The following is a 23448-nucleotide window of genomic DNA, read 5'->3' on the forward strand; positions in this document are numbered from 1 at the left end:
TATATATTTTAGAAAAACCGTCATAATTTTTAAAGTAGAAACTCCAAAGACCAACTTTTTTGGCCAAAAATCTTTAGGTTTATATTAAAGAAAAGAAACATACACATGCAAACAAATTATAGAATTGGTAGACCCTAGAGACATGCCAACACCAAAACACCCTCTATTCAAATCTTGTATAATTGTTAGAAGATGAAATTAGCTGGCTATGGTACGTTAAGAAGTCATGTTTGATTCTTTCTGCTCTAGGAAAACCAAACAGAGATCTACATCACATTAAGTTGCTTCCTCTACCAAGAACATTGGTTACAAGGTGGCAACCCCATGAGTAAATTTTCTGTCTAGTGGTCTCTGATTTCTTTCTATTATAGAAAATGATGTATAATTGGTCGACCTCACGAGAAATGTTTAATCTAACTTTCCTTGGTTTTTCTATGTATAACTTCCAAAACTCATTTTCTCTTTGCTTGCTAGCACCATTTGAATTATTACAAGAATCTAATAAGGAGAAGAAAAAAATTAACGTGAACGTGCGGTTCTTATAGAGGGTGATGCTAGATGGAGGGAATTCAGCATATATGTACAATAAATCAAGAATATATATATATAAACAAGTTGTGGGTATACACATCTTGGTCAATGGTTTTAATTTTGTGCATCCATATATGTATGGAGGGAGGGGACACGTTCGTCTGGATCAGCATATCTCATTTATAAGCAAAGGGTGGTACCTTCTGCTGTACCATCATCCGGAAGTCTAAGAATATAAAATATATAAAGCATATGAATAAAAAAATACGAAGAAGGTTGGACAAAAAAATGCTCCGAAGGCTAAGTTATGGGATGCATTAATGGGTCTTCAGGTACGTTGTTTGGGATCATGGTTTTAGTCTTTTAGACAAGTCCATTTGGAAGGAGATTCAACTAAAGCTTTACAATTAATTCAAGATGGATGCTCAGCTGACCATCCTTTCTACAGAACAGTGATCATTTTGTTACATTTGGACAAAAAAATTATCAGACTGTCACGCCAACAGTAAATTTGTCAAAATGCCACGCGGCATAATTCGCTACACAGTGTAGCGAAATATGCCACGTCAGAACTAAAAATGCCACATGTCAAATTTTGAGAAATTCGCTACCCTATGTAGCGAATTTCTCAAAATTTGACATGTGACATTTTTGGTTCTGTGAGCGAATTTCTCAAAATTTGATATGTGACATTTTTGGTTCTGACGTGGCATATTTCGCTACACTGTGTAGCGAATTACTTGCATGCATAATTCGCTACACTGTGTAGCGAATTATGCCGCGTGGCATTTTGACAAAATTTACTGTTAGCGTGGTAGTCTGGTAATTTTTTTGTTCAAGCGTGGTACTTTGGTCACTGTCTCCCTTTCTACCTGTTGGTTATAAATAGAGAAGGATCTGTTGGAATGTGTGAAGTCCACAATGGTCCTTAAGTAACCTGTTGATTTTGTTGTTTGTTTTTCTCTAAAAAAATAAAAAAATAAAAAAAATAAAAAAATATTTCATATCCCATTGATGGAGATAGCAAAGAGTTAAGAGAGACGATCGCCCCTAAAAGTTCATCAAACATTTAGCTTAGATTATATTTGGACCTCAATAAAAGAAGCAGCATAATATATGTTTGTCTTTCTTCATCATTATTATTCCTCATGTACAAAATTTTTTTTGAAAACTTTTTAAAATTTGATTATGTCTCGACCCATTAATTACTGAATTATCCTCCTTAAATTATTGTTAATTTTGAATCTCTCACAATTATTTTTTTTGACTCCGCCATTACGTATCCATGCCATATATATGAATGTAAGACACATTAAGACTAATACTTTAGTTTGAGACAATGATGAGAAAACATGAAAGAATAATTAAAAAATAAAACTCATCTTAATCAACATATTACAATGTTATCTCAACTTGAGATTGAATTTCTATGCAGTGTTTATTTCCTCGTGTAACTGTCTCTTTATATGAGTGGATAATTTAGATGTCGAAAATCCATTGAAATATTTAGGACGACATTACCCTTATGTAATGTGCCATATCCGTTGATGTTACAATCCAAATACTAAGATTGAATTAATCAAAGCAACGTAAAGCAGGTCAAATTGTGAACCCTGACGAGCCGCTAAGAAAATTACACCGGTGCCCAAAAAGGTCAAATTGTTACAATCCTACTGTATACTCTCTGTGGCTGTGCTACGTCAAACCATCAGCGGCCAGCCCTTCCAATTCCGGCAATCAATGAACGGCGACCAGCGACCAACTTCCGGTGGCGGCTCTCTCTGTTCTAGGTTCTCTCTGTTTTTCTTTTTAAACTGTTCTATTTTTTTTTTGTCTAACTCTGTTTTCTACCAGTCTCTTATATTTTATTAAAATAGATGTGTGAGTTTGAACTCTGATGTTTCATGCCCAGTCTCTGTTTTGGCTTCTTAGATGAGAAAATTTTCCATACTCTCCAAAAATTCAATATAGTGTTTACCCTAGCTGTTTAATGAATTTTTGTTAGACATATTATGTGAAAGATTTGAGATTTGTACTTCTAACTCCTTAATGTTCTATGGTACTCCCTAAATTCAATCTAATAAACTTGCACCAACCATATAAAAACATTAATTTAAGGACCTATCTATCATCTATGTGTTGGGAAATAAACACCAATTTCTCCTTCCAGGACCTGTTTAGAATGGTTTCCAACAAGTAAAATATATGTTCTAATGACAACTATGCATGAACCAAAAACACCAAGCAACACAATTCGATTTTAACGTGAAAAACCTCCTCAATGTTAGGAGTAAAAACCACGGGACCGATTTCGGAGTCCACTCAAATTCTCCACTATCAACAAAGTGAGATTACAAAAGGTTCCAAAGCAATTACAATCAGCTATAGCACCATCAAAACAACTTCACAACTAGTTGTACCAAAAATGCAAGAGACATACATATATGACAAAGCTTATGTCCGAAATTAATCTAAATAACAGAAGCGTCTACTCCCAATTCCCAACTCCCAAATCGCAACGTTCAGATTAAAGAACAACAAGAGAGGAATACACTGACCAATTTTGAGGACAATCACACGTTTAACCAAAGAGAAACCTCTCTCTGAACTTCACTGCCCAAAACAGAGCAGAAAAACGATGGCCTCTGTTTGGAGCTGAATAATTACCTCTTGACAGCTCCAATCACAAAAATGAACGGTCAAACTCTAGTACAGTATGTTATAAACCTTGTACCAAAATTTCAACTCAGATCAACGGTTAATTCGGGAGAGATGAATCTCGCAACCTTGCTGCCTTCTACAGAACTCTACACACAGACCACTTCGGTTTGCAATTTTCTGCTGCTGATGCAGACCTCCGATCAAGATTCTGACCGATAGAAATGAAGAGGCATGAGTTGGGAAGGTGCTGAAAAAATTTCAGGTCAATCCAACCACAAACGAATGAGATATCACAGAATCTTCAGACCCTGCTCCTCCCACTCTTCACCTATGAATTTTCTGGTTTTGTTGGCTGGTCTCTCCCTTCTTTCTTCTCTTCAGAAATGCTCTCCTCACACACTCAAATGGCAGCTGAGCATACTACACAAGGGAACCCTAGGTGTGCATTCCTTATTGGGCTGGACATTTGGCCTTTTAATTGGTAAAGGCCCAACACTATGGAACTATTGTTTCGAGATAATAAATTGATGCTTACTGAATTTATTACCAGATTGACCGTTGATATCTGATTTTGTTACACAGATGATGGTATAGTCAAATAACTTAAGGACCTAACCTAATACAGAAAACACAGTGTTCCATAGGTTACAGAATACATTTGTGCAATGTTGCAGTGACACCAACACCCACACAGGACGGGACATTTCGATATATTAATTTTAAAAAATATCAGATTTTAACATATTAGCACCCGTTTTAATATTAAATAATATTTTTAATTTATGTAATGCATATTATATTTGATATTCAATAATTTAACAAAAAAATGAAGCTAAACTTATAATACACATCAATTTTGCAAAGAAACATAAAATATCCTAAATATTTGTATTAAACTCAATAAAATAGCAAGTGTAATCCAACGAATCTAATAGTTGGAACTAAAAACGCAACGCAACCTTTGAATCTTTTTTTGAGTGTATGCAATGCGTGTTTGGAGTGTCAGACATGACACGTCAAAATTCTTGAAGTAGCGATGCATCATAGCATTTGTGTCATAATATTTACCCATCTATCGCTGATTCGAGTTAATAACAAATTGACTAACCTAATCTTAGATTATAACTCTATTATTTTTTAGGGGTGGCAAAACAGGTTCTGTCCTGCGGGAAACCCGTGACACGATTCGTCAAAACTCATGTTGTGTCAAGTCGCCGGTCAAGAACGGGTCGTGTATGGGTTATAAAAAATGACACATTTTTTTTCGTGACGAGTCACGGATTAACCCATAGGTCTGTGTGTCAACCTATATAGGGGTTATTTTTGTAATTACCCACGGGTGATATAAAATCTTTCTTTAACCTAGGATTATCCAAACACCCTCCAGCCTTCGTGCCTCTCTCTCCCTCTCGGTAGCCTTCGTCTCTTTCCCTCTCTGTCTCTCTCTTGCCCAGACATCACCTATTGTGTTGCCGCATCACCTCGCAAGCAAGCCACCACCATCGGTGCCCTGTTTGTGTGCGCAATCGTTAAGCATCAACTCGCTCCCTCACATTTTAGGTCGCCCTCCAGCCACTGCACCACCTCTTCCTGTCCACCAGCCACTACATCGCACCACCTCGCGAGAAAGCCACCACCGTTAGCGCCCTAATTGCGTGCGTCATCTTCGTCAGCCTTGTTCGTTTGTCTCTGTTCCCTGTTCCCTGTTCGCTTGCGCCAACTTCGTCAGCCACCACCATCTCTTGTGCGCCCTGTTCCATAGGTTACAGAATACATTTGTGCTATGTTGCATTGACACTGACACCGGACGGGACACTCCGGCACGTTAATTCTAAATTTTTTTAGATTTCGACACTTTAACACAAGTTTTGATATTCAATAATATTTTTAATTTATGTAATGTATATTTTATTTGATATTCAATAATTTAACAAAAAAATGAAGCTAAACTTATAATACGCATCAATTTTGCAAAGAAACATAAGATATCCTAAATATTTGCATTAAACTCAATAAAATAGTAATCGTAATCCATCGAATATAATAGTTGGAACTAAAACGCAACACAACCTTTGAATCCTTTTTTGAGTATATGCAATGCGTGTTTGGAGTGTCGGGTAGTTTCGGACACGACATGTCAGGATTTTTGAAATATTGGTGCATCATAGTATTTCTGTCATAATATTTACCCACCTATCGCTGATTCGAGTTAATAACAAACTGACTAACCTAATCTTACAATATAACTCTATGATTCTTTAGGGGTGACAAAACAGGTTCTGTTCCGCGGGTTGACCCGTGACATGACCCACCAAAACGCGTGTCGTGTCAAGCCGTGGGTTAAGAACGAGTCGTGTACGAGTTATAAAAAATGACACATTTTTTTTCGTTAAGGGTCACGGGTTAACCCGCAGGTTTGTGTGTCAACCCGTATAGGGGTTATTTTTGTAATTTTCCATGGGTGATATAAAATCTTGAGAAAATATCCTTTTGGGTCCCGAACAAAAAACACGGTCCCCACTTTAGTCTCTTACAAAAAAAATTAGTCTTGTGGTTCCTAAGAAATTCAAAGTGGACCTATTTTAGTCCTTTTGAGGGACTAATATGGATCTTTTTTGAATTTGAGAGGGACGACGATTTCAACTAAATGGGTCCACTTTTGAATTTCTTAGTGACCTCGAGACTAAGGGGTGTATTGGATTGGGATTTCAAAGGATTTTAATGGATTATTTTTGGACAAAAAAATCCATTGGTATTCAATTAGAATTTTAAAGGATTGAAAAAAATTCATGTGGTATTCGATTAGGATTTTAAACGATTATTTAAAAGTCCATCCACATCCGTTGGTATTCAATCAGGATTTTGAACAAAGGAAAAACAATCTTGTGGTATTCAAAAATCTTACGATTTTAATGGATTTTCTATTGGAGTGAATTTCGTGAGACTTTTTAATGAGAAATATAAATAGGATGTCTCTCTCACAATCTCACCCTAAACCCTAGGATTTCTTGAGATTTCTCTATTGCAGTGTCTTCTTCTGCCTTTGGTGGGTCAACTCGCTCGAAACTGAGTTCCGCCATAGAAGCTTCGTCAAAGCTCAAAAATAATAGATTTTTGAACGGTTTTCATCACAAAATAACCCAGAAACAACAACCCAACAAGATTTAATCTAATTCATCTCAAAAATAGCAGATTTTGAAGCAATTTTTTGAGAATTTTTGGAAGTTTAAAAATGATTTTTCAAGCTATTGGTCATGATTTTTCTTGGTACAAAAATATGTGATTTTTATATTAAAAACAACATAAAATAGTGGGAAAACAAAAACCCCCAAACCATTTTTTATTTTACTTTAATGAAACAAGATCGATTTAAAGAAAGATTAAAACTTTCATAATATGAACCCTATGTTTCATAATAATACATTCATGAACGAAATTCCTTCGCTATAGGAAACGATTTCAAATAATTTTTGTGTCAATAGGTCACTAAAAACTTGTTTTCAAAACCCACAAAGCAATTTAAGATTTTAATGTATCGATTGAAAATAATTTGAGAAATTTTCTAAATTTTCATGTAACAAAACCTAGAAATTAAGCTTCGAAGTTTTCTTGGAATGCTCAATGAAAACATACGTATGATATATGATTAGGAAACTCTCATCACGTAGAACAAAAACCCCAAGGTTTACAAGATCAATTGCAAAAAATTACAAACAAAAAATTATCATGAATTTTACTAAGAGGTAGGATATTGTAACAAAACCAATTAGTGTTACTACCAATCAATTTCAACGTCAGATCGATTATGTTGATCCAACGGTTATATTTATTTTCATCTTTGTATGGTTATGATTCCTCATATTTAATATTTTATATTTATTTAATACTTTATATTTATTTTCACATTTGTATGATTATAATTCCCATATTTAATGTGAAAAATATGAGGAATCATAACCATACAAAGATAAAAATAAATATAACCGTTGGATCAACATAATCGATCTAACGGTAAAATTTATTGGTAGTAATACTAATTGGTTATTACAACATCCTTCCCCTTTTACTAATTGAGAAAATTATATTACGTTTTACTTTTTTTATTTACTAATATCATTGCATTTCTTAGTTAATTTTTTTATTGACTTTTGTAATTTTGAATGTTTGTTAAAAATTCATATGATTTTTTAAAATCTTATAAATCCACATTGTCTTTTAAATCTTATAAATTCTTTTAAAATCCAATCTTATAAAATCTTGATTATAAAAAAAATCTTTAAACTCTCTCTTAAAATATATAAAAAAATCTTAATTTTTTTTAGTTTTGACGAAGCTCCTATGGCGGAACCCAATTTCGAGCAGTCAACCTGCCGAAGGAAGAAGAAAACACTGCAACAGAAGAATCTCAAGAAATCCTAGGGGTTGGGGTGAGATTGTGAGAGAGATATCCTATTTATATTTTTCACAAAAAAGTCTCACGAAATCCACACCAATAGAAAATCCATTAAAATCGTCGAATTTTTTAATACTACGAGATTGTGATTCCATTGTTTAAAATCTTGATTGAATACCAACGAATTTGGAAGGATTTTAAAATAATCCTTTCAAATCTTAATCGAATACCACGTGACTTTTTTTCAATCCATTAAAATCCTAATCGAATACCAACGAGTTTTTTTGTTCAAAAACAATCCATTAAAATCCTTTGAAATCCCAATCCAATACACCTCCTTATAAAATCTTGATTATAAAAAAAATCTTTAAACTCTCTCTTAAAATATATAAAAAAATTTATCTCTGAAAAATATTTTAAAATCATAATTCAATACACCCTTTAATTTTTTTTTATTAGAGAATAAAATGGGGACAATATTTTTTTTTTAAGGATCCATAAAGATATTTAAACAAAAATCTTTTTTTTAACATAGGATTATCCAAACCGGTGTTTAAAAACCCGGCCCGGTCATCGACCCGGCCGAGGTCAGGGGTTAGAGGTTCAACCGGGGGGTTACGGGGTCACTACGCTGACCCGGTTTTATATATTAAAAAATATGAATATATATATCCTATATGAAAATATTAAAAAACAAACCACCAATCATCAAAGATTCAAAATATACTTAACATAATTCACCAATTACAACCACAAGTCAATATTACACAACCTAATTAAAGTATCAAGATATCAAAGTATAAAACTCGTATTCTAATGGGGTCACTACGCTAACCAAGTTCTGTCTCTTTTGAGAAGATTTCTGATAAAGGAAAATTTAAACAAGTAAGAATGAGTTTTTGTTTTCCATTGACGACCGTAAGAATTTCATTTGAATGAGTAAAATCCTTACCTTTTCTAGAAGATTCAGGGCAGCGAGGTGAAGATTAAAAACGTCTAGGTCGTTAGGAGAGAAGAGAACGATTAGATTTAGGTTTGTAAACATTTTTATTTTATTTTTTGAATAAAATAATGTTGTTTCATGAAATTTAAAAAAAAAAAAAAATATGCAATGATCTCCTCTGACCCATCTGACCCGAGAGTCACTGAAACTCGGCCAAATTTTAAGAGTAGGAGGAGTCAATGTGCATATAGGGTCCAACTTGTGACCCTAACTCCCTCAGAAGAAAAAAGGAGTTAGGGTTGACCCGGGTCGGGGTGGTGCGGAGTTTTAAAAAACTGATCCAAACACCCACCAGCCTTAGTGCCTCTCTCCCTCACGGTAGCCTTCGTCATCTCTCTCTTGCCCAGACATCACCTCCGCTTGTCGGCCAGCCACTGTGTCGCCGCACCACCTCGCAAGCAAGCCGCCACCATCAGTGCCCTGTTCGCGTGCGCAGCCGTTAAGCATTGACTCTCTCCCTCACATTTTAGGTCGCCCTCTAGCCACTTCACCACCTCCGCCTGTCCACCAGCCACTACGCCGCACCACCTCGCGAGCAAGCCACCACCGTCAGAGCCCTGTTCCCGTGCGTCATCTTCGTCAGCCTTGTTCGTTTGTCTCTGTTCTCTGTTCCCTGTTCGCTTGCGCCATCTTCGTCAGCCACCACCATCTCCTGTGCGCACCGTCAGCTTGGGAGGTGTTAGATAAAATGCCACACTCCCCCCACCCCTTCATTTTGCTTTCCTCCTTTTGTGTTTGGTGCATCAGAAAGTTTACTACTTTGAATGAAAATTTGTGTTTTGTTTATGGGTTTTTGAAATTCAGTTGGCTAAGTCATAAAGGTTTGATCTTTATGTTTTTTTTTTTGCTCATCAATTTTTTTTTGGGGTTCTGGGTTTTGGGAAGTATGAAATTGCTCATCAATTCTTAACCACCTAGGTGAGTAGAAGAAGGGACAAGACCTATTGAAATAAGTTTATAGGGATTGATTGTTTTATTGTATTCATGTTGCATCGTAACACAAAAAATTCTAGTGTTGTGTTAGCTACGAGTCTAGAAATTATTGGGGTACCTTAAAGTCTGCGAGTTTTTATATGGACTATTAGACTATTTGGTACTAAATTGTTCTTGAGAAAATTTAATTTGAATTATAGAATCTTAGTTGTTTACCTTGACCCTATACAAAATTTACAGCTGGGCAGAAAACATGTAAATAGTTGTTTAAGTAAGTGGGAGTTGGTTAGTCTATTTTGTATTGTGTTCTGTAGATTTTTTTTTTTCTGTGATCCATAAAATTGATGTAACCCTTTTACCCCCAAGCGAGATTTTACAGTAGCCTAGAAAGCTAGATCTCTCTATCATTATAAAACTGAGTTTTGAGCACTTCTGATTAGTCATTAACCCACACTTCTGTTTGAGTAATTGAGGACTTGCAAAATTACATTCCATCTCATTATACAAGTGTGGGTTATTATAGTTTCATCTCAGAATTTGAATAAGCCGTTGGATTGAAATTCAGGGACTCAATGGGTACTGAAGTCGAAACGATTGAGGCAAGGATAACATCTATGTTTGGCCAGCTCCAATATGAGTGTGGCATCCTACAAAGAATGATATATAAGAACAAGAATCAGCATCGGCGTTGTTCCTATTTCCAGCGTATTTTAAAGGTACACTGCTACAACATTATATACACTATAGTTTATCCCAAGTCAGTGTTCAATGATATTAAATTGCTTAGTGATCGAAAATTTTGTGAAAACTTTTTTTCCCCTCTTAATGAACAAGTTTTAAGAGTAATTGCATTTGCATGGAAAATTAAATGGAATATGCGCATTTTACATTTGAGCTTAAATGTATGCAATGTGTATTTATATGTCTTTCTGGGTTGTGTGGTTTGGTAATTGGTAGGTGGGAAGGGATTTAAGGCTTCTGCAATCGGCAAATTTGGAGGAGCTTGTATCATCATGTTTACTTGTTATCAAAGGTGATAGACCAAAACAGAAGGTTCATCTTTTAGAAAGGTTAGTTTAGCTTATTTCTCGCAGTTATTTTGGAGTTTTCCAAATTCAATGTACAAACCGCCAAGATAATAATATGATTGATGTGTTTAAAATATGTTGAGTGTTTGTCTTGATATTTCAAGCAGTTCCTCTGGTACCATTGTTTCAAAAATCAAAATCAGTAACAATATTCCTTAATCACCCAACAAAAGGGTGGGTATAACACCTACATGTAAATTTTGTGAGGTTAAGATTCTTGTTGGGGCAGAACTACTTTGGAAATTTAGGGGTCAACTTCTAAATTCATACTTGTGGCCTTGTGGGGCTGATTTGGAATTTCAAAATTCCATCCTTAAGGCTATGTTAATTTGTGTGAGCACATACAGTGAACCATGGGCCTCCTTCCCAAGCGGCCATATGATGAAAATCATAGGCTTGCATGCCTAGGGGGAAACAATCCTAGTATGAGCTGGCTACACTTGATTACGCACCACTTTCACCTAATTTCTGAGACTTCCTCATCTCTCCCTCATTTTTGCTCCGTTCACAGCAGGAAAGAACTCCATTACGTTACTTGTTCCTTTCCTCTCAAGCTTCGCAACCAAAGCCCACCTAAATTCTCATGTCCCACGAGAAGACTACATAGCCTCCTTTTGGCATTACATCTCCTATCTGAGAATTTCCCCATTCCTCTCTCTTAGATTTAGCCTTGAAATTGAAGAGGAAGAATCAAGCCAAAGAAGGGAAGAAATTAACGCCTTGCACTCAAATATACCTAGATGAGTGACAAAAGAGAAAATGCCATCTCTCTCCCTTCTTTATGTTTCAAGGGAGAAAGACAAGAACCATCTAGGGTGGTGTGAGCGGTGAGCCTGCTCTTCTGAACTCCATGAAACCCAAACCTCACTCCTTCTGCATGTGGTGTAGATCTCCATTTCTCTTAGCTATACTCCTAATTATCAACTAATTATGCAAATATAATTATTGTAGTAGATTGTGTGCTTACACTCTTGAGAACTGAGGTTGGCCTTCCATGATGGAGGTCCTCGTAAGTAAGCCATCTTCCTTTTGAATAGGAAGTTAAAGTGACAAGAATAGAAGTATTGTTGAAAGACTTAAAACATTCCATAGCAAAGAAAATATAGGAGTGAGGAAAATCTTGAAACTTCTCTCCCGTTTATTGGTTTGACCGAGGCAGTCACAGGCTTGAGACAATTCCATAATTATGTTTTGAACATGGCTTTAACAGCCATGTTGATGTGCTGTGTGTGAAATAGTAGAAGTATCTAAAATACTATGAATAGATACCCCTGTTCCAGCCAAAGGAACCATGAGATTTTGTTCCTTATGTTTCGGGTATGACCATGAAGTTACAATAAGAATTTTACCATTAATTAGTTGGAATATTTGATGATGCACTTGCCTAACTGTATGGGTCATGTGCTGTGAAATTAATAAAATTACAGCTTGTGTAATGGATTTTATTAGTTTAAATGTGATATGATTGTAGAAGTCTTATGTGCACAATGAGAATTTATTAATGGACAGCACCTATATGATATAATGCTCTTAAATGATGTTACATGATGTTAAAGAGAGAAATTGATGCTTGCTTTGAGTTGAAACAAAGGTTGTGGCCGAAATAGCCACCTAGTTACTTCCATGATAAGTTTAATCTTTTTATGTGGAGATCAATTTGTAGATTTATGTATTTTATACCTTGAATTTAGATTGTGATCGTGAATGACATGATGTGTGAATTTTATGGATTGTTCTCAATGAGCTATAATGGGTGTTATGTAAATTAAGTCACGTGCAACAACAAAAGTCTAAGAGGACAGCCACGTATGTATTTGAGGTTGTCCTTAATGTGTATGTTGTATTCTAAATGAAAAGGCCTTTGGACAGCAATGAAATGTTTGAATTAAGCTTGAATGCTTGAGAAAACTCCTTGGCCACGTGAAGAATTAAGCAACATCTCTTAGGATATGTCCTACTTTGAACAAAGAGAGCTCATGGAGGTGTAGAGAAATGAGACTCATGAGATTAGTCTAAGCGAAGAAATAAGCAAACCTCTTAGGATATGTCCTACTTTGGGCAAAGAGAGCTCATGGAGGTGTCATGTGGACAAGTAAGAGACCTCTTAGGAAAGGACTCCTACTTCAAGCTCAAAGTAGGAACCCTATGGATAAGTATGTTTCTGTTTAATGAATTGTGCATATGTTACGGATAAGTTCCATGATGTGCTATATGCCTTTTAAGATAATCTATGTTATGGTTTGGAAGAAATCTATAAGTTGTTCCTAGTGTATGTAGCACCAATGTTTTTGCAGGATTGGTCCAAATTGGTGAGGGGAAAGTCCGCAAATTCCATGGTTTACTGAGATGAGAATCTCACCCTTTATGGGCTGCATAATGCAGGTCTTGAAGGAGAAACGATAGAAACATTACTGATATTAGTTGATGACCTTTTTTGGGGATGGCGGAGAAAGTTCTGTTTTGTTAGGTTGTTTTGTGATGAGGCAGTTATAAATATGTATGTAGATGGGATTATAATCTTTTGTATCTTGTAAATTGAATTCCACTTAAGTTATATGTTTTGCCATACTAATTCTAAGACTTATTTAAGTCGTAAATGACTTGTAGCTAGAACATGGAAATGTTATGGTTTCAATGTATTATTTTGAGGTGATGTCATGGATGTCTTGATTTTCAAAATACTATCGTGATTAATATATGAAATTGCTATCATGTATTTCCAAGGGTTCTAAGAGAACAAAATTTAGAATCATGTTATATTGTAAGTACTTCGAGATAAATTGTAAAATGAATGTTTTGACCTGTTTTGGACAGATTAATCATCTAGATTAAATTTACTATTGTAATGAAGATAATTCCAAGATAGACTCCCTCCAAGTGAGATAATTTTAAACTATAGGAAATTAGGATAGATGACAGCTTAAGCAAGTTAGGTAAAATGCTATACTAGACTTGGCTTGCCTATGATGAATAAAACGGATATAAGTTAGAGATGTTACCTTTCAAGCAGTTTAAACGATTAAATGTTGAAGAGATAGAGAAGAGCAAATATAAGTTGAAACTCCTTCCTTGTTATAAGCCACATGATTATAAAGGTGGGGATTTAAAAGTTCCTTTTTAGTAACCTAGCCCTACAATAATGAGGACTACTTTAGACACTAATTCCTTGAGCAGAGCTGTCTTGGGGTAAATTTCATGACATGTAGGATTTTCTAGGAATCTTTGACACATTCATTTTTTTTTTTTTTATGTTTATGTACCTCTGTGTTGACATAATTACAGGCGTTTTATGGATAGTGTCAATGGACTGTATGCTAAATTGATGTGCAAGAAATCTAGCCATGAGTAACTTCGCTGCAATAAATTGATGTCGCAGAAATCTAGCCACATTAGAAATCACAGTTTGATAAAAATTGACATTATCCTCAAGTTTTGGAGCTGCAGCTAGATCCTCACTCTCAGCAACCTGCGTAACTTATTCTTACTATGACAAAAATACCTTAGTATGATCATGATAAATTTAAAACCATGAACTCATTAAACCATCTCGAAATAGAAATTTAAATCACAAAAAAATTAAATAAATTCTGCTTGCATTGCATTTGACAACTTGTCACACACACACTGCTAAATGTGTAGCAAAAATGCAAACCCCTAAACTTACAACTAAAGAGTCAAGGAAGCCCAAAACAACTTTACTTTCAGAGGTCAATATGCGTTCAGCATCATCCAACGTAATTATGTTGTATATACCAGGTCCTATCTTCTTCCTAATCCATGTCACTATAGCATCTCTGCATTGCAACAAAAAAAGTCAGTTCCAACGTGAAGAATAAAAAATGCCACACCCATTGAAAGCAAAATTTCAAAAATTTAACTTTCCCTAGCAATTGCAATATAGAAATACACAAATAGGAAGAAATACACAACCTTCACAAACCAAACGCCCTGCTTCTTCTTGGTTCAAGTTTCAAAGAGGATGAAAATGGAGGTTCTGCAATTTTCAGAGAGAGAGAGAGAGTCTGTGTGTTGTGACTCCCACAGCATAGATAGTAACCAATACAGAGGTGAGAGAAAAGCAACGATGGCGGTGGAGTAGAGGTGTTTGGGGAGGCGACCAGGAACGAACTGTCATAGGAAGCGGAGGGGAATGATGGCGACGAAGCAGAGAAGAAACCAAAGAACGATTGAAGCAGCCATGGAATCCAAGTGAAGCTCCATGACCATGGCTATAGTTTGATTGAAATCATTGGTGTCTCTGTGTGTGGTGTGAGTTCGATCGAGGTTCGTTGTCTTCAACGTGGAACACGAACTTTGAAAGAGGGAAGAAGAAGAAATAGGGGTTACAATGGGGAAGAAAAAGAAGGGAAAGGATTAGATTAATACATCAATTCCTTATCAGGGCTTATCCCACCCCCTAGACTTGATAAGCTTATGCATCGTTTTAATGTATTAAGGGATCCTGATGTATAAGCTTATACTATACGATGGTCACACCAAACAATTGAAAATGTCATAACGTATAGTATACTATCAGGCCTTATACATCACACCAAACAGGCCCTTAGCAATTTTCTTTCTTACTACGCTTGAAATCATAAGGAGTAACGTACTAGGTGCACACGGGGCGTACAGTGGTGGTGGGGGGAACTAGTAAGCCTGAGATGACTAGCACATTGACATAGATATTTTTTATTTTTAAAATATCTCTAATTTTATTTGCCTTTAGATTTGTGTGTTATTAGGTCAAAGGCTTAGAGAATGAAAATGGAATAGTTTGAAATTTTCAGTTTTGAGATCTCACAAAAATTGGAAGTGACAATTTATAATTTTCATGTGAAGAGGCATGATACGACAAACCATTATTCAGGCCTAAATCTTGTGCACTTAGAGCTAAAGAATGAAGTATGTGAATATGGATGCAGCAATATTATTATGCAAACAAAATTGCAATCTATGAGAGATGGCTCAACCTCTCTTGCATAACTGAACATCTTGTTATTAACTCTTGAGATATTTTGATGTTGAAATTTCTACATATGATATTATGTTGGTATGTGATGACATTATGTTGTTCTACTTATTGTTTCATGACAGCTTAAAAAGGAGGAAATGCAATAATGAAAAGCATAATTTTATGGAGCGTCTCTTAGGAGCTGCACGCTTACTAGCAGAGGTGAAATTGCAGTTAAATATCATTGAATGTTTCTCTAACTGATTTCCTTCCTTTCTAGAATAAGATCATTATGTTTCTATCAAGGTAGTTTCTGCTTTCTCTTCCCATGGATTGATTTTAATGGGAATTTTTGTCCATATGCGTCATAATAGTTTTAACATTGGATTGAATATTTCTTTAATAAATTGTTCTTTTATTTTATTGGCTGCTCTTTTTCTTCATGCAGATGGTTGAACCAATACTGAAGGCTGCAACGTATCCTTCTACTACTGATATCATCTGGTTTATATTTAAATGGGTGGTATCCTATATGCTCAAGGTTTAGTTAATTGGCCGTACCCTGATCATGGCATAAGGCATATAAAACCTTTTTTTTGCTTCATATAGTAGGTACTAGTTGGTATTTCCAAATGATCTATGATACACCATGATATGATTTTAGTATCCTTTTCTCATTTGTTTTTTTTTTTCCCACAGTGCTTTCCGTAAAACATTAGTTTACTTGCTTAATTTTACATGTCTTTATAATTTCTTTATCTGTGCTGGAATTTTTTATGTCCTCTATCTTTTTGTATTATTTATGTAGACATTTTTCTTTTCGCATGTCTGTTGGTTGAAACAGTAACTTCTTATTTCATTCTTGTTAACCTTGACATCTCCCATTCCCTTCGTAAAGTCCTGGATTGTATTGATTTTGAATTTTTAAGTTTTTGAAAGCAGTTTCCAAATAGTATTTGGCTACAATTATCTAATATGATAGTTTGGTCTGTTATTTTATCCCTGATTCAATAATTTTACTTTATACTTTGGAAGAATAGAATGTGGAATCCCGTTCTTAGAAATTATCACTTTCAACTCCAATAGTAGCATTTAGTGAAGTCTTCCTGAAAATTTTAGGACTGATTTGTTAAGATTGCAACATAAAATTTCTTTCCTTGACTACTTAATAGTGAGGTATCTGTATTGTTTGCTCAGTCTTTTTTTATGGGATTTTCTCTGACACTTATGGCTTTGCTTGCGCGTCTTCGAGTTTTGGTTCAACAAGTAAGTCTCCCAAATTTATGTCTTATAATTTAATCTAGATTGTATCATTGTTAAGTTTGAAATTATTTAATGTGGCACATTGATGCAGAATTTATTTGTAAATTAACTAGAAAGTGAAATTGATAGTATTAATCTGGCATTAGATACTATGAATTTAGAGAATCTGTGCCATTTAAGATGTAGATTTTATGTCATTGTGATTTTGAATTAATCTTGCTTGAGATATTGTTAGGCACGAGGCCCAGCCTCATTAGAACGTTGAGGGTTGGACCTGGAAGGTTTTTTCCGTCGAGACCTAGGATTTTATTTTATCATCAATCCAGTTACCATTCACGCCTTTTTTTTGTCTTATCAATGAATAACTTGCTTTACTTTTATGACCTAGGTGTCTCGTATTTCTCGAAAAAGCAATTCGATTGATTAGATTTGGTATGATACTTAAGAGATTGACGATATTCTAATATTTCTTCTTAGAACGTCTTGATTTGATCCCATAAGTGGGACTGAAGGAATAAAAGTAGGAATCGAATCCTTGCGTTAGCTAGTTATAGCAGTTATGATAATATGTAGGGAAGTTAAGAAGTGGGGATTTAAATTGGTGGGAATTGTTGGCATGTTGGAATAAATAATAGTATTTTCTGAAATTGAGATTTCACAATTGAAGGGCATTACCATTGTAACGAGATTTTTCCTTTTATTCTTTCTCTCCTCTCTCTGACATAATAACAGAAATCTTGTTCTTCATCTCTCTGGTTTCATTCATACTTATTAATCTCGGATAGCGGTGCGTAGCGACCGACCCTCCAAACTGCTATAGCGTGTAGCGCTACAACGCTACTGTGCAAAGTGTACCTAATACTTATTAATTATTTAAAATAAATAATTGAACAGTAAAAAATAAATAAAACAAACATGTGCAGAATATAGATAAAAGTTAAAACAGAAAATTAAAAGTCTTAACGAAAAAAAAAAACATAAATATAAAACATAAATATAATAACAAAAATAATCAGAGAAAAAAATAAATACTTAAAGCCTTGAATAATAAAAAAGAGAAAAAAAAAATTGAAACTTAATACAAAAAAAAAAGAAGAAGAAAAAGAAAAAAATTCATTTGCTGTAAAATAAAAATTAAAACAAAACATAATAGAAAACTAACCAGTTTTGCTCAACAAAGTTGAATGATTTGGGAGAAGGAGGAGAGGAGGATTTGAATGTATGGAACAATTAGGATTGTGGGTGATTTTTGAGAGTATGTGATGGTTTAGATTTAATTTATAGAAAATGTGTCTCTGATTGTGTCTCTGATGCTCATATCGTGTATCTCTGATGCTCATATCATGTGTCTCTGATTGTGTATCTCTGATTGTCTAATTGATTAATGAGGGTAAAATTTTTTGTTACTGTTTTACCTCTCTTAGAATATATGAGATTTAAAATATTACTTTTTACTTTTTACTTTTATTTTTTACGTTTACCTCTTTTAACATGTATGATATTTAAAATTTACTTTTACTTTTTACTTTTACCTTAGATAAATCAGATAAAAATTAAAAAATCCCTGACCCTTTCTTCTTTCTTGCGTTCTTCTTCCTCGATAGATTTCTTAGGGTTACTGTAGCTGCGCATTCAGGCACGATTTCGCCGCTATAGCGGCCGCAACAGCCGCCACTCTTCAGCCTATTGTAGCGGCGCGGTCTGTGGCGGCCAGCTGCCGCACCGCACCGCAACTCCGAGAAAGCGCGCTAAAGCCGCCACTCTTCGACACATGATATGAGCCGCTTTAGCGCGCTTTCTCGGAGTTGCGGTGCGGTGCGGCGGCTGGCCGCCACAGACCGCGCCGCTACAATAGGCTGAAGAGTGGCGGCTATTGCGGCCGCTATAGCGGCGAAATCGCGCCTGAATACGCAGCTACAGTAACCCTAAGAAATCTATCGAGGAAGAAGAACGCAGGGAAGAAGAAAGGGTCATGGATTTTTTAATTTTTATCTGATTTATCTATGGTAAAAGTAAATTTTAAATATCATACATGTTAAAAGAGGTAAAAGTAATATTTTAAATCTCATATATTCTAAGAGAGGTAAAATAGTAACAAAATTTTTTACCCTCATTAATCAATTAGACAATCAGAGATACACGATAGACAATAAGAGATACACGAGAGACAATCAGAGACACAATCAAAGACACATTTTCTATAAATTAAATCTAAATCATCACATACTCTCAAAAATCCTAATTGTTCCATACATGCAAATCCTCCTCTCCTCCTTCTCCCAAATCATTCGACTTTGCTGAGCAAAACTGGTTAGTTTTCTATTATGTTTTGTTTTAATTTTTATTTTACAGCAAATGAATTTTTTTTTTTTTTTTTTTTGTATTAAGTTTCAATTTTTTTTCTCTTTTTTATTATTCAAGGCTTTAAGTATTTATTTTTTTCTCTGATTATTTTTGTTATTATATTTATGTTTTTTTTTTCGTTAAGACTTTTAATTTTCTGTTTTAACTTTTATCTACATTCTACAAATGTTTGTTTTATTTATTTTTTACTGTTCAATTATTTATTTTAAATAATTAATAAGTATTAGGTACACTTTGCACAGTAGCGTTGTAGCGCTACACGCTATAGCGCTATAGCAGTTTGGAGGGTTGGCCGCTATCCGAGATTAATAAGTATGATTAATTCTGTAATTTTTCCTTTCTACAAGACTTCATGTACTTAGATGGCTGAGTCTGATTTGGATTTAGCTATAACAATACAAACTCAGTTGTTTCTCTTTGTTCTTGGTTCAATAGTTAACAGTATCCTAGGATTTTGGGACTGAATTGGGCTGGGAGAGCCAGTAGCCTCTCGAAAGCTACTGGTCTATCCTTTTATTTTCTGCATTTTTTCTCCTTCTGTAATCAGTTTCTATAATCTTTATTTTCTTCAATTGTCCATAGTTTCTATTAGTGTTTGTACTTTTCCACTGGTTTCCTGCGGAGTTTTCGGTTTCTTTTAATCTCTTCCAATCTTGAGGGATGCTCGAACTACTGATTCAATTAATTGAACCTTGTACAGATATTGCTTGATGTTGTTTCAGTGTTCAACATGGTTTCTTCCCTCTCTAAAGAGAAGCAATCAATAAGAATAACTCATCAGGGAATTGAGGTTAGTTTGTATCCCTATGTTCTCTGTTGTATATATATATATATATATATATATATATGAATTGAAAGTAGTACTCTACTTGCTAATCTATTTTCTCCTCAGCTCTTTTGATATATACTACTGAAGCAGGTTTTCAGAGAGTTATACCCAGTTAGGGATGATTTTATTATATTAGAGTGTGTATGGAAATCAGATAAGTTTATATTACTTGAGAAAAAGCATAAGAGGGAGAATGAAAGTCAAGGTGAGGACTCTGGTGGAAATCTCTCAGTCCAAGCATCAGATGTCAACTACAACAGTATTGAGTCTATTCTTGGGGGTAAGAACCATGATGTGCTTGATTCTGCTATTCCATCATCACTTAGTCTTCTTTCTTTTTATATAAAATTTTTTGCTTGATAATTTAGTTTTTGCCAATAATTAAATGTTTTGTGACATATGTCTTTTAATTGCTTCTCTTTTTCTGTTTAGTTCAATTGGTTGAAGGTATTCTGTTCTGAGTTATTACTGTAGTTGCAGGATCTCGGACATGTGAGTGCAATTAATTGTGAAATAAAACAAATTAGTTTAATTGAAGATTTGCCTTGATCTCGCCATTGTTGCTTGTTTTAATCGACCATATAACATATCTCACTTTGGTTTCTGGAGTTCTTTTGTTTTAGGCTTAAGAATTGGCATCTCAATGGTTAACTGCATTTGCAAGTGATCTGCATGCTTGAAATGGCTTACAAACCTAATAAACAAGTTGGTTTTCAGGCTTAGGCCCCATTGTTTCACAGAAAGTAATAAATAAAAAATTGCTTTTCTCTCTTCTTTACTGGATACATTCATCAGTTAACTTGTAAACCAAATGATTGTAGCACAGTTGACGCTAGGGAACATGGGGGTGAGAGCATATATTCGATTCTCCCTAGTACCGTCTTTGGGAGGAGTTTAAAGTCTTAATCTTGGGACCCGCCTCTAATCGGACTAGTTGTGAAGCGATGAACCGATTGGAATATCTCCAAAAACAAATTAACTTGTAATATTTTCGTGTCATAAATTATTAATTAGGGCTCGGTAAAACTGTCTTGTGCAGATGACCAGCTTGAACCGGAGAGAGTTGAAGCAGATGCTGCTGTCAAAGATTCCTGTCATGCCAAAGATATGAATACCGATTTGCTTACTGGCTCGTTGCAGATTGATGATGGTAAGCAGACTGTATGTAGTGAGGAAGGAAGAGAAAATCAAAGCACCATAAAAGCCTCTTTAAAGGAATCTTCACCGGAGGGTGGCTTGCATGTATTATCACGATGCTCTACCGACGATAAACTTCATTCTGCTTCGAAAAAGATGGCATTTGTCTCGATCAAGAATCGTACATCAGCGCCACCCAGTGCTCCAAGTATTTATGGGTTAACTACCAATCTAAAGGCATTCCATTTCATAAACAATGAAAGTGATCAAACAAAGGATGACAAGGGGGATTCACTTGCTAATTTATTTGCTGATGTAAATGCAAAGGAGAGTCTTTTTTAAACACTGATGTTTCTGAATGCAAGCATATTGGAAATGTCTGGATTCTTTCAATTGCATTAATCTGACTTGAACGGTTGGAGTAGGTATTGTAGTTAAATTTTTTGTGGTGAGTAGGTATTGTTATGACCAATTAAAGTTGATATTACCCAACACTAAGACACAAGAACTTTGTATTTATCCAAATGCATAAACAAAGTCATATATTAACTAAATTAATACACAAAATAAGCTAATCATTTTACTTTGTCTCAATTTTTTGGTGACTCCAAGCTTTGGTCTCATAAGTTCAAATTTCATCCTAGGAAGAGCCTTGGCAATGCATATCACCCATTCTACATATTGGTTCCTGTAACTACAATGGTATATTTTGTCAATTAGGCTCCTAATGGAAGTGCCAACATTTTTAGATACAATCTTGGATTTGATAATGATCCAAAAAATAAATGAGTACAAGGTAGTTCAAGGTTTTGAATTAGTGAATTTAGATATTGCCCCATGCATAAAAAATAAGTTTTTTTTTTTAAAATAACCTAGGTCTCACTGCCCCTTACTTGACCAACAAGCTTCAGGTTACTCGAGTAAAACAAAAGTGTTTACTCAGGTAAATTGTCTCAACAGCAGTAGAAATCTAATCTGATAAGACTTCCAAAACAAAATTAGCTATGTAGATAAGCAAAGAGAATATATTAAGCCAAGGTTTTACCAATTAGCAAGTACAAACCAATGACTAAGGGAATAGGAGAAGAAACCCAGTCAGTGACAATCAAATGTATGTCTGACTTGGAAAAGCAAAAGCACTATGTTCTCAGGACAGCTTATTCACAAATGCAACAAATTTTGTGCAGTCTTTAACCCATTTGATGAATATGTACAGTTCAGTAATGTGGTCAATATAGTCTGCTAAATTTCAAGAAATTACTTAGGTAGCAATTTACTTTTACTAAAGTAGCTTTTAGCAGGAACCAGCAATAAAAGCAGACCTGAGATTAAGTTAGGGTTCGCTTTTTCTGCAGTTACTGCAGATAAGTTATCTGCAGCTCAATACGACGTCGTCTTGGTGCGGAAATCATAATGTTTTGTAATTTTAATTTATTTCAGGATTATTATAGTCTTTATAATTATAATTTTTTAATCTTTCAATCTCAAAACAACGTAGTTTTGGAAATAAATGCAGATAACTTATTTGTATTAAGTGTAGAAATATTTTTCTAATTAAGTTACTATGGTTCCTTCAGCCTTGAATTTTACAATCACTTACAAGGATGAATCAGTTAAGATGCTACAGTAATACAGTCACTAAACAATTTTCAGCTTTCCAAAATCAAATAGCAAATGTTGATTTGAAAGAATGTTCAGTAGGCAAGGAAAAATAATGCAGCTATAGCAATCTGAGCTAAAACGGATTCTGATACATTAATATTGATAAAATTTTAAATATTTATTTCATCCCAAATAACTAAAGAAAAGAAAACTAATTTTTAAAAATTTATTTTTATACTTGACAAGAAGGATCTTACACTCAAACGCTACGTTGTTATGTGAAAAATATATGTGTTGTTTGATTTAATATTTTTGAAAAATAGTTCAAAAGAAATTTTTTTTGTTCCATTAAGTTTGAGGATTTTAAATCATCAGTATGTCATAGCCAAAATGACCCAAAATAAAATACGTGAGATCCACAAGCCGTCGCGGCTAAATCATCTCTGTATAACAGGATAATCTTTATATTACATGTTTTATCATTACAATGTTTATGATAAATTAAAAAAAGTTTCGAACCATCAAGCTGTAGAACAAAAACAGATGAGATTAGGGGCAGGATATACTTACCATCAAAAAAGTTTACCACCTTTACAACCAATTTAATCACCGTTGATTTTCGTTAATCTAACAGTTATAAATTATTGAAAATTAATAATTAATTAATAAATACGACCCAATAATTTACAA

At 34.6% G+C, this 23448-nt stretch overlaps 1 protein-coding gene across 3 annotated transcripts; it reads left to right on the top strand.

Annotated features, from left to right (window-relative positions):
* Positions 1-2213: 2213 nt before the first annotated feature.
* LOC133298282 (uncharacterized) lies at positions 2214-21643 on the top strand. 3 transcript variants are annotated; one of them, XM_061497549.1, is made up of 9 exons: positions 2214-2321; positions 10087-10237; positions 10479-10591; positions 15707-15785; positions 16012-16040; positions 16736-16829; positions 19891-19980; positions 20110-20299; positions 21059-21643. In XM_061497549.1, the coding sequence occupies exons 1-9, from the start codon at positions 2272-2274 to the stop codon at positions 21496-21498; spliced, it is 1236 nt and encodes a 411-aa protein (XP_061353533.1). In that variant the 5' UTR covers positions 2214-2271; the 3' UTR covers positions 21499-21643. The 3 variants fall into 3 exon arrangements, with proteins under 3 accessions (XP_061353533.1, XP_061353534.1, XP_061353535.1); XM_061497550.1 differs by lacking the exon at positions 2214-2321 and adding an exon at positions 8891-9264; XM_061497551.1 differs by lacking the exon at positions 2214-2321 and adding an exon at positions 8891-9242.
* The last annotated feature ends 1805 nt before the right edge of the window (positions 21644-23448 follow it).

This window comes from Gastrolobium bilobum, unplaced genomic scaffold (assembly GCF_033153095.1).
Source record: "Gastrolobium bilobum isolate Gb01-03AN ecotype WA unplaced genomic scaffold, APGP_CSIRO_Gbil_v1 utg25312, whole genome shotgun sequence".
Classification (NCBI taxonomy): domain Eukaryota; kingdom Viridiplantae; phylum Streptophyta; class Magnoliopsida; order Fabales; family Fabaceae; genus Gastrolobium; species Gastrolobium bilobum.

Excerpts from the sequence above, each read along its gene's own strand:
- LOC133298282 (XM_061497549.1), top strand. The coding sequence starts at position 2,272 with ATGAACGGCGACCAGCGACCAACTTCCGGTGGCGGCTCTCTCTGTTCT. Across the intron at positions 15,786-16,011 it reads CTGCACGCTTACTAGCAGAG|ATGGTTGAACCAATACTGAA; the intron begins GTGAAATTGCAG and ends TTCTTCATGCAG. Across the intron at positions 16,830-19,890 it reads TTCGAGTTTTGGTTCAACAA|ATATTGCTTGATGTTGTTTC; the intron begins GTAAGTCTCCCA and ends AACCTTGTACAG.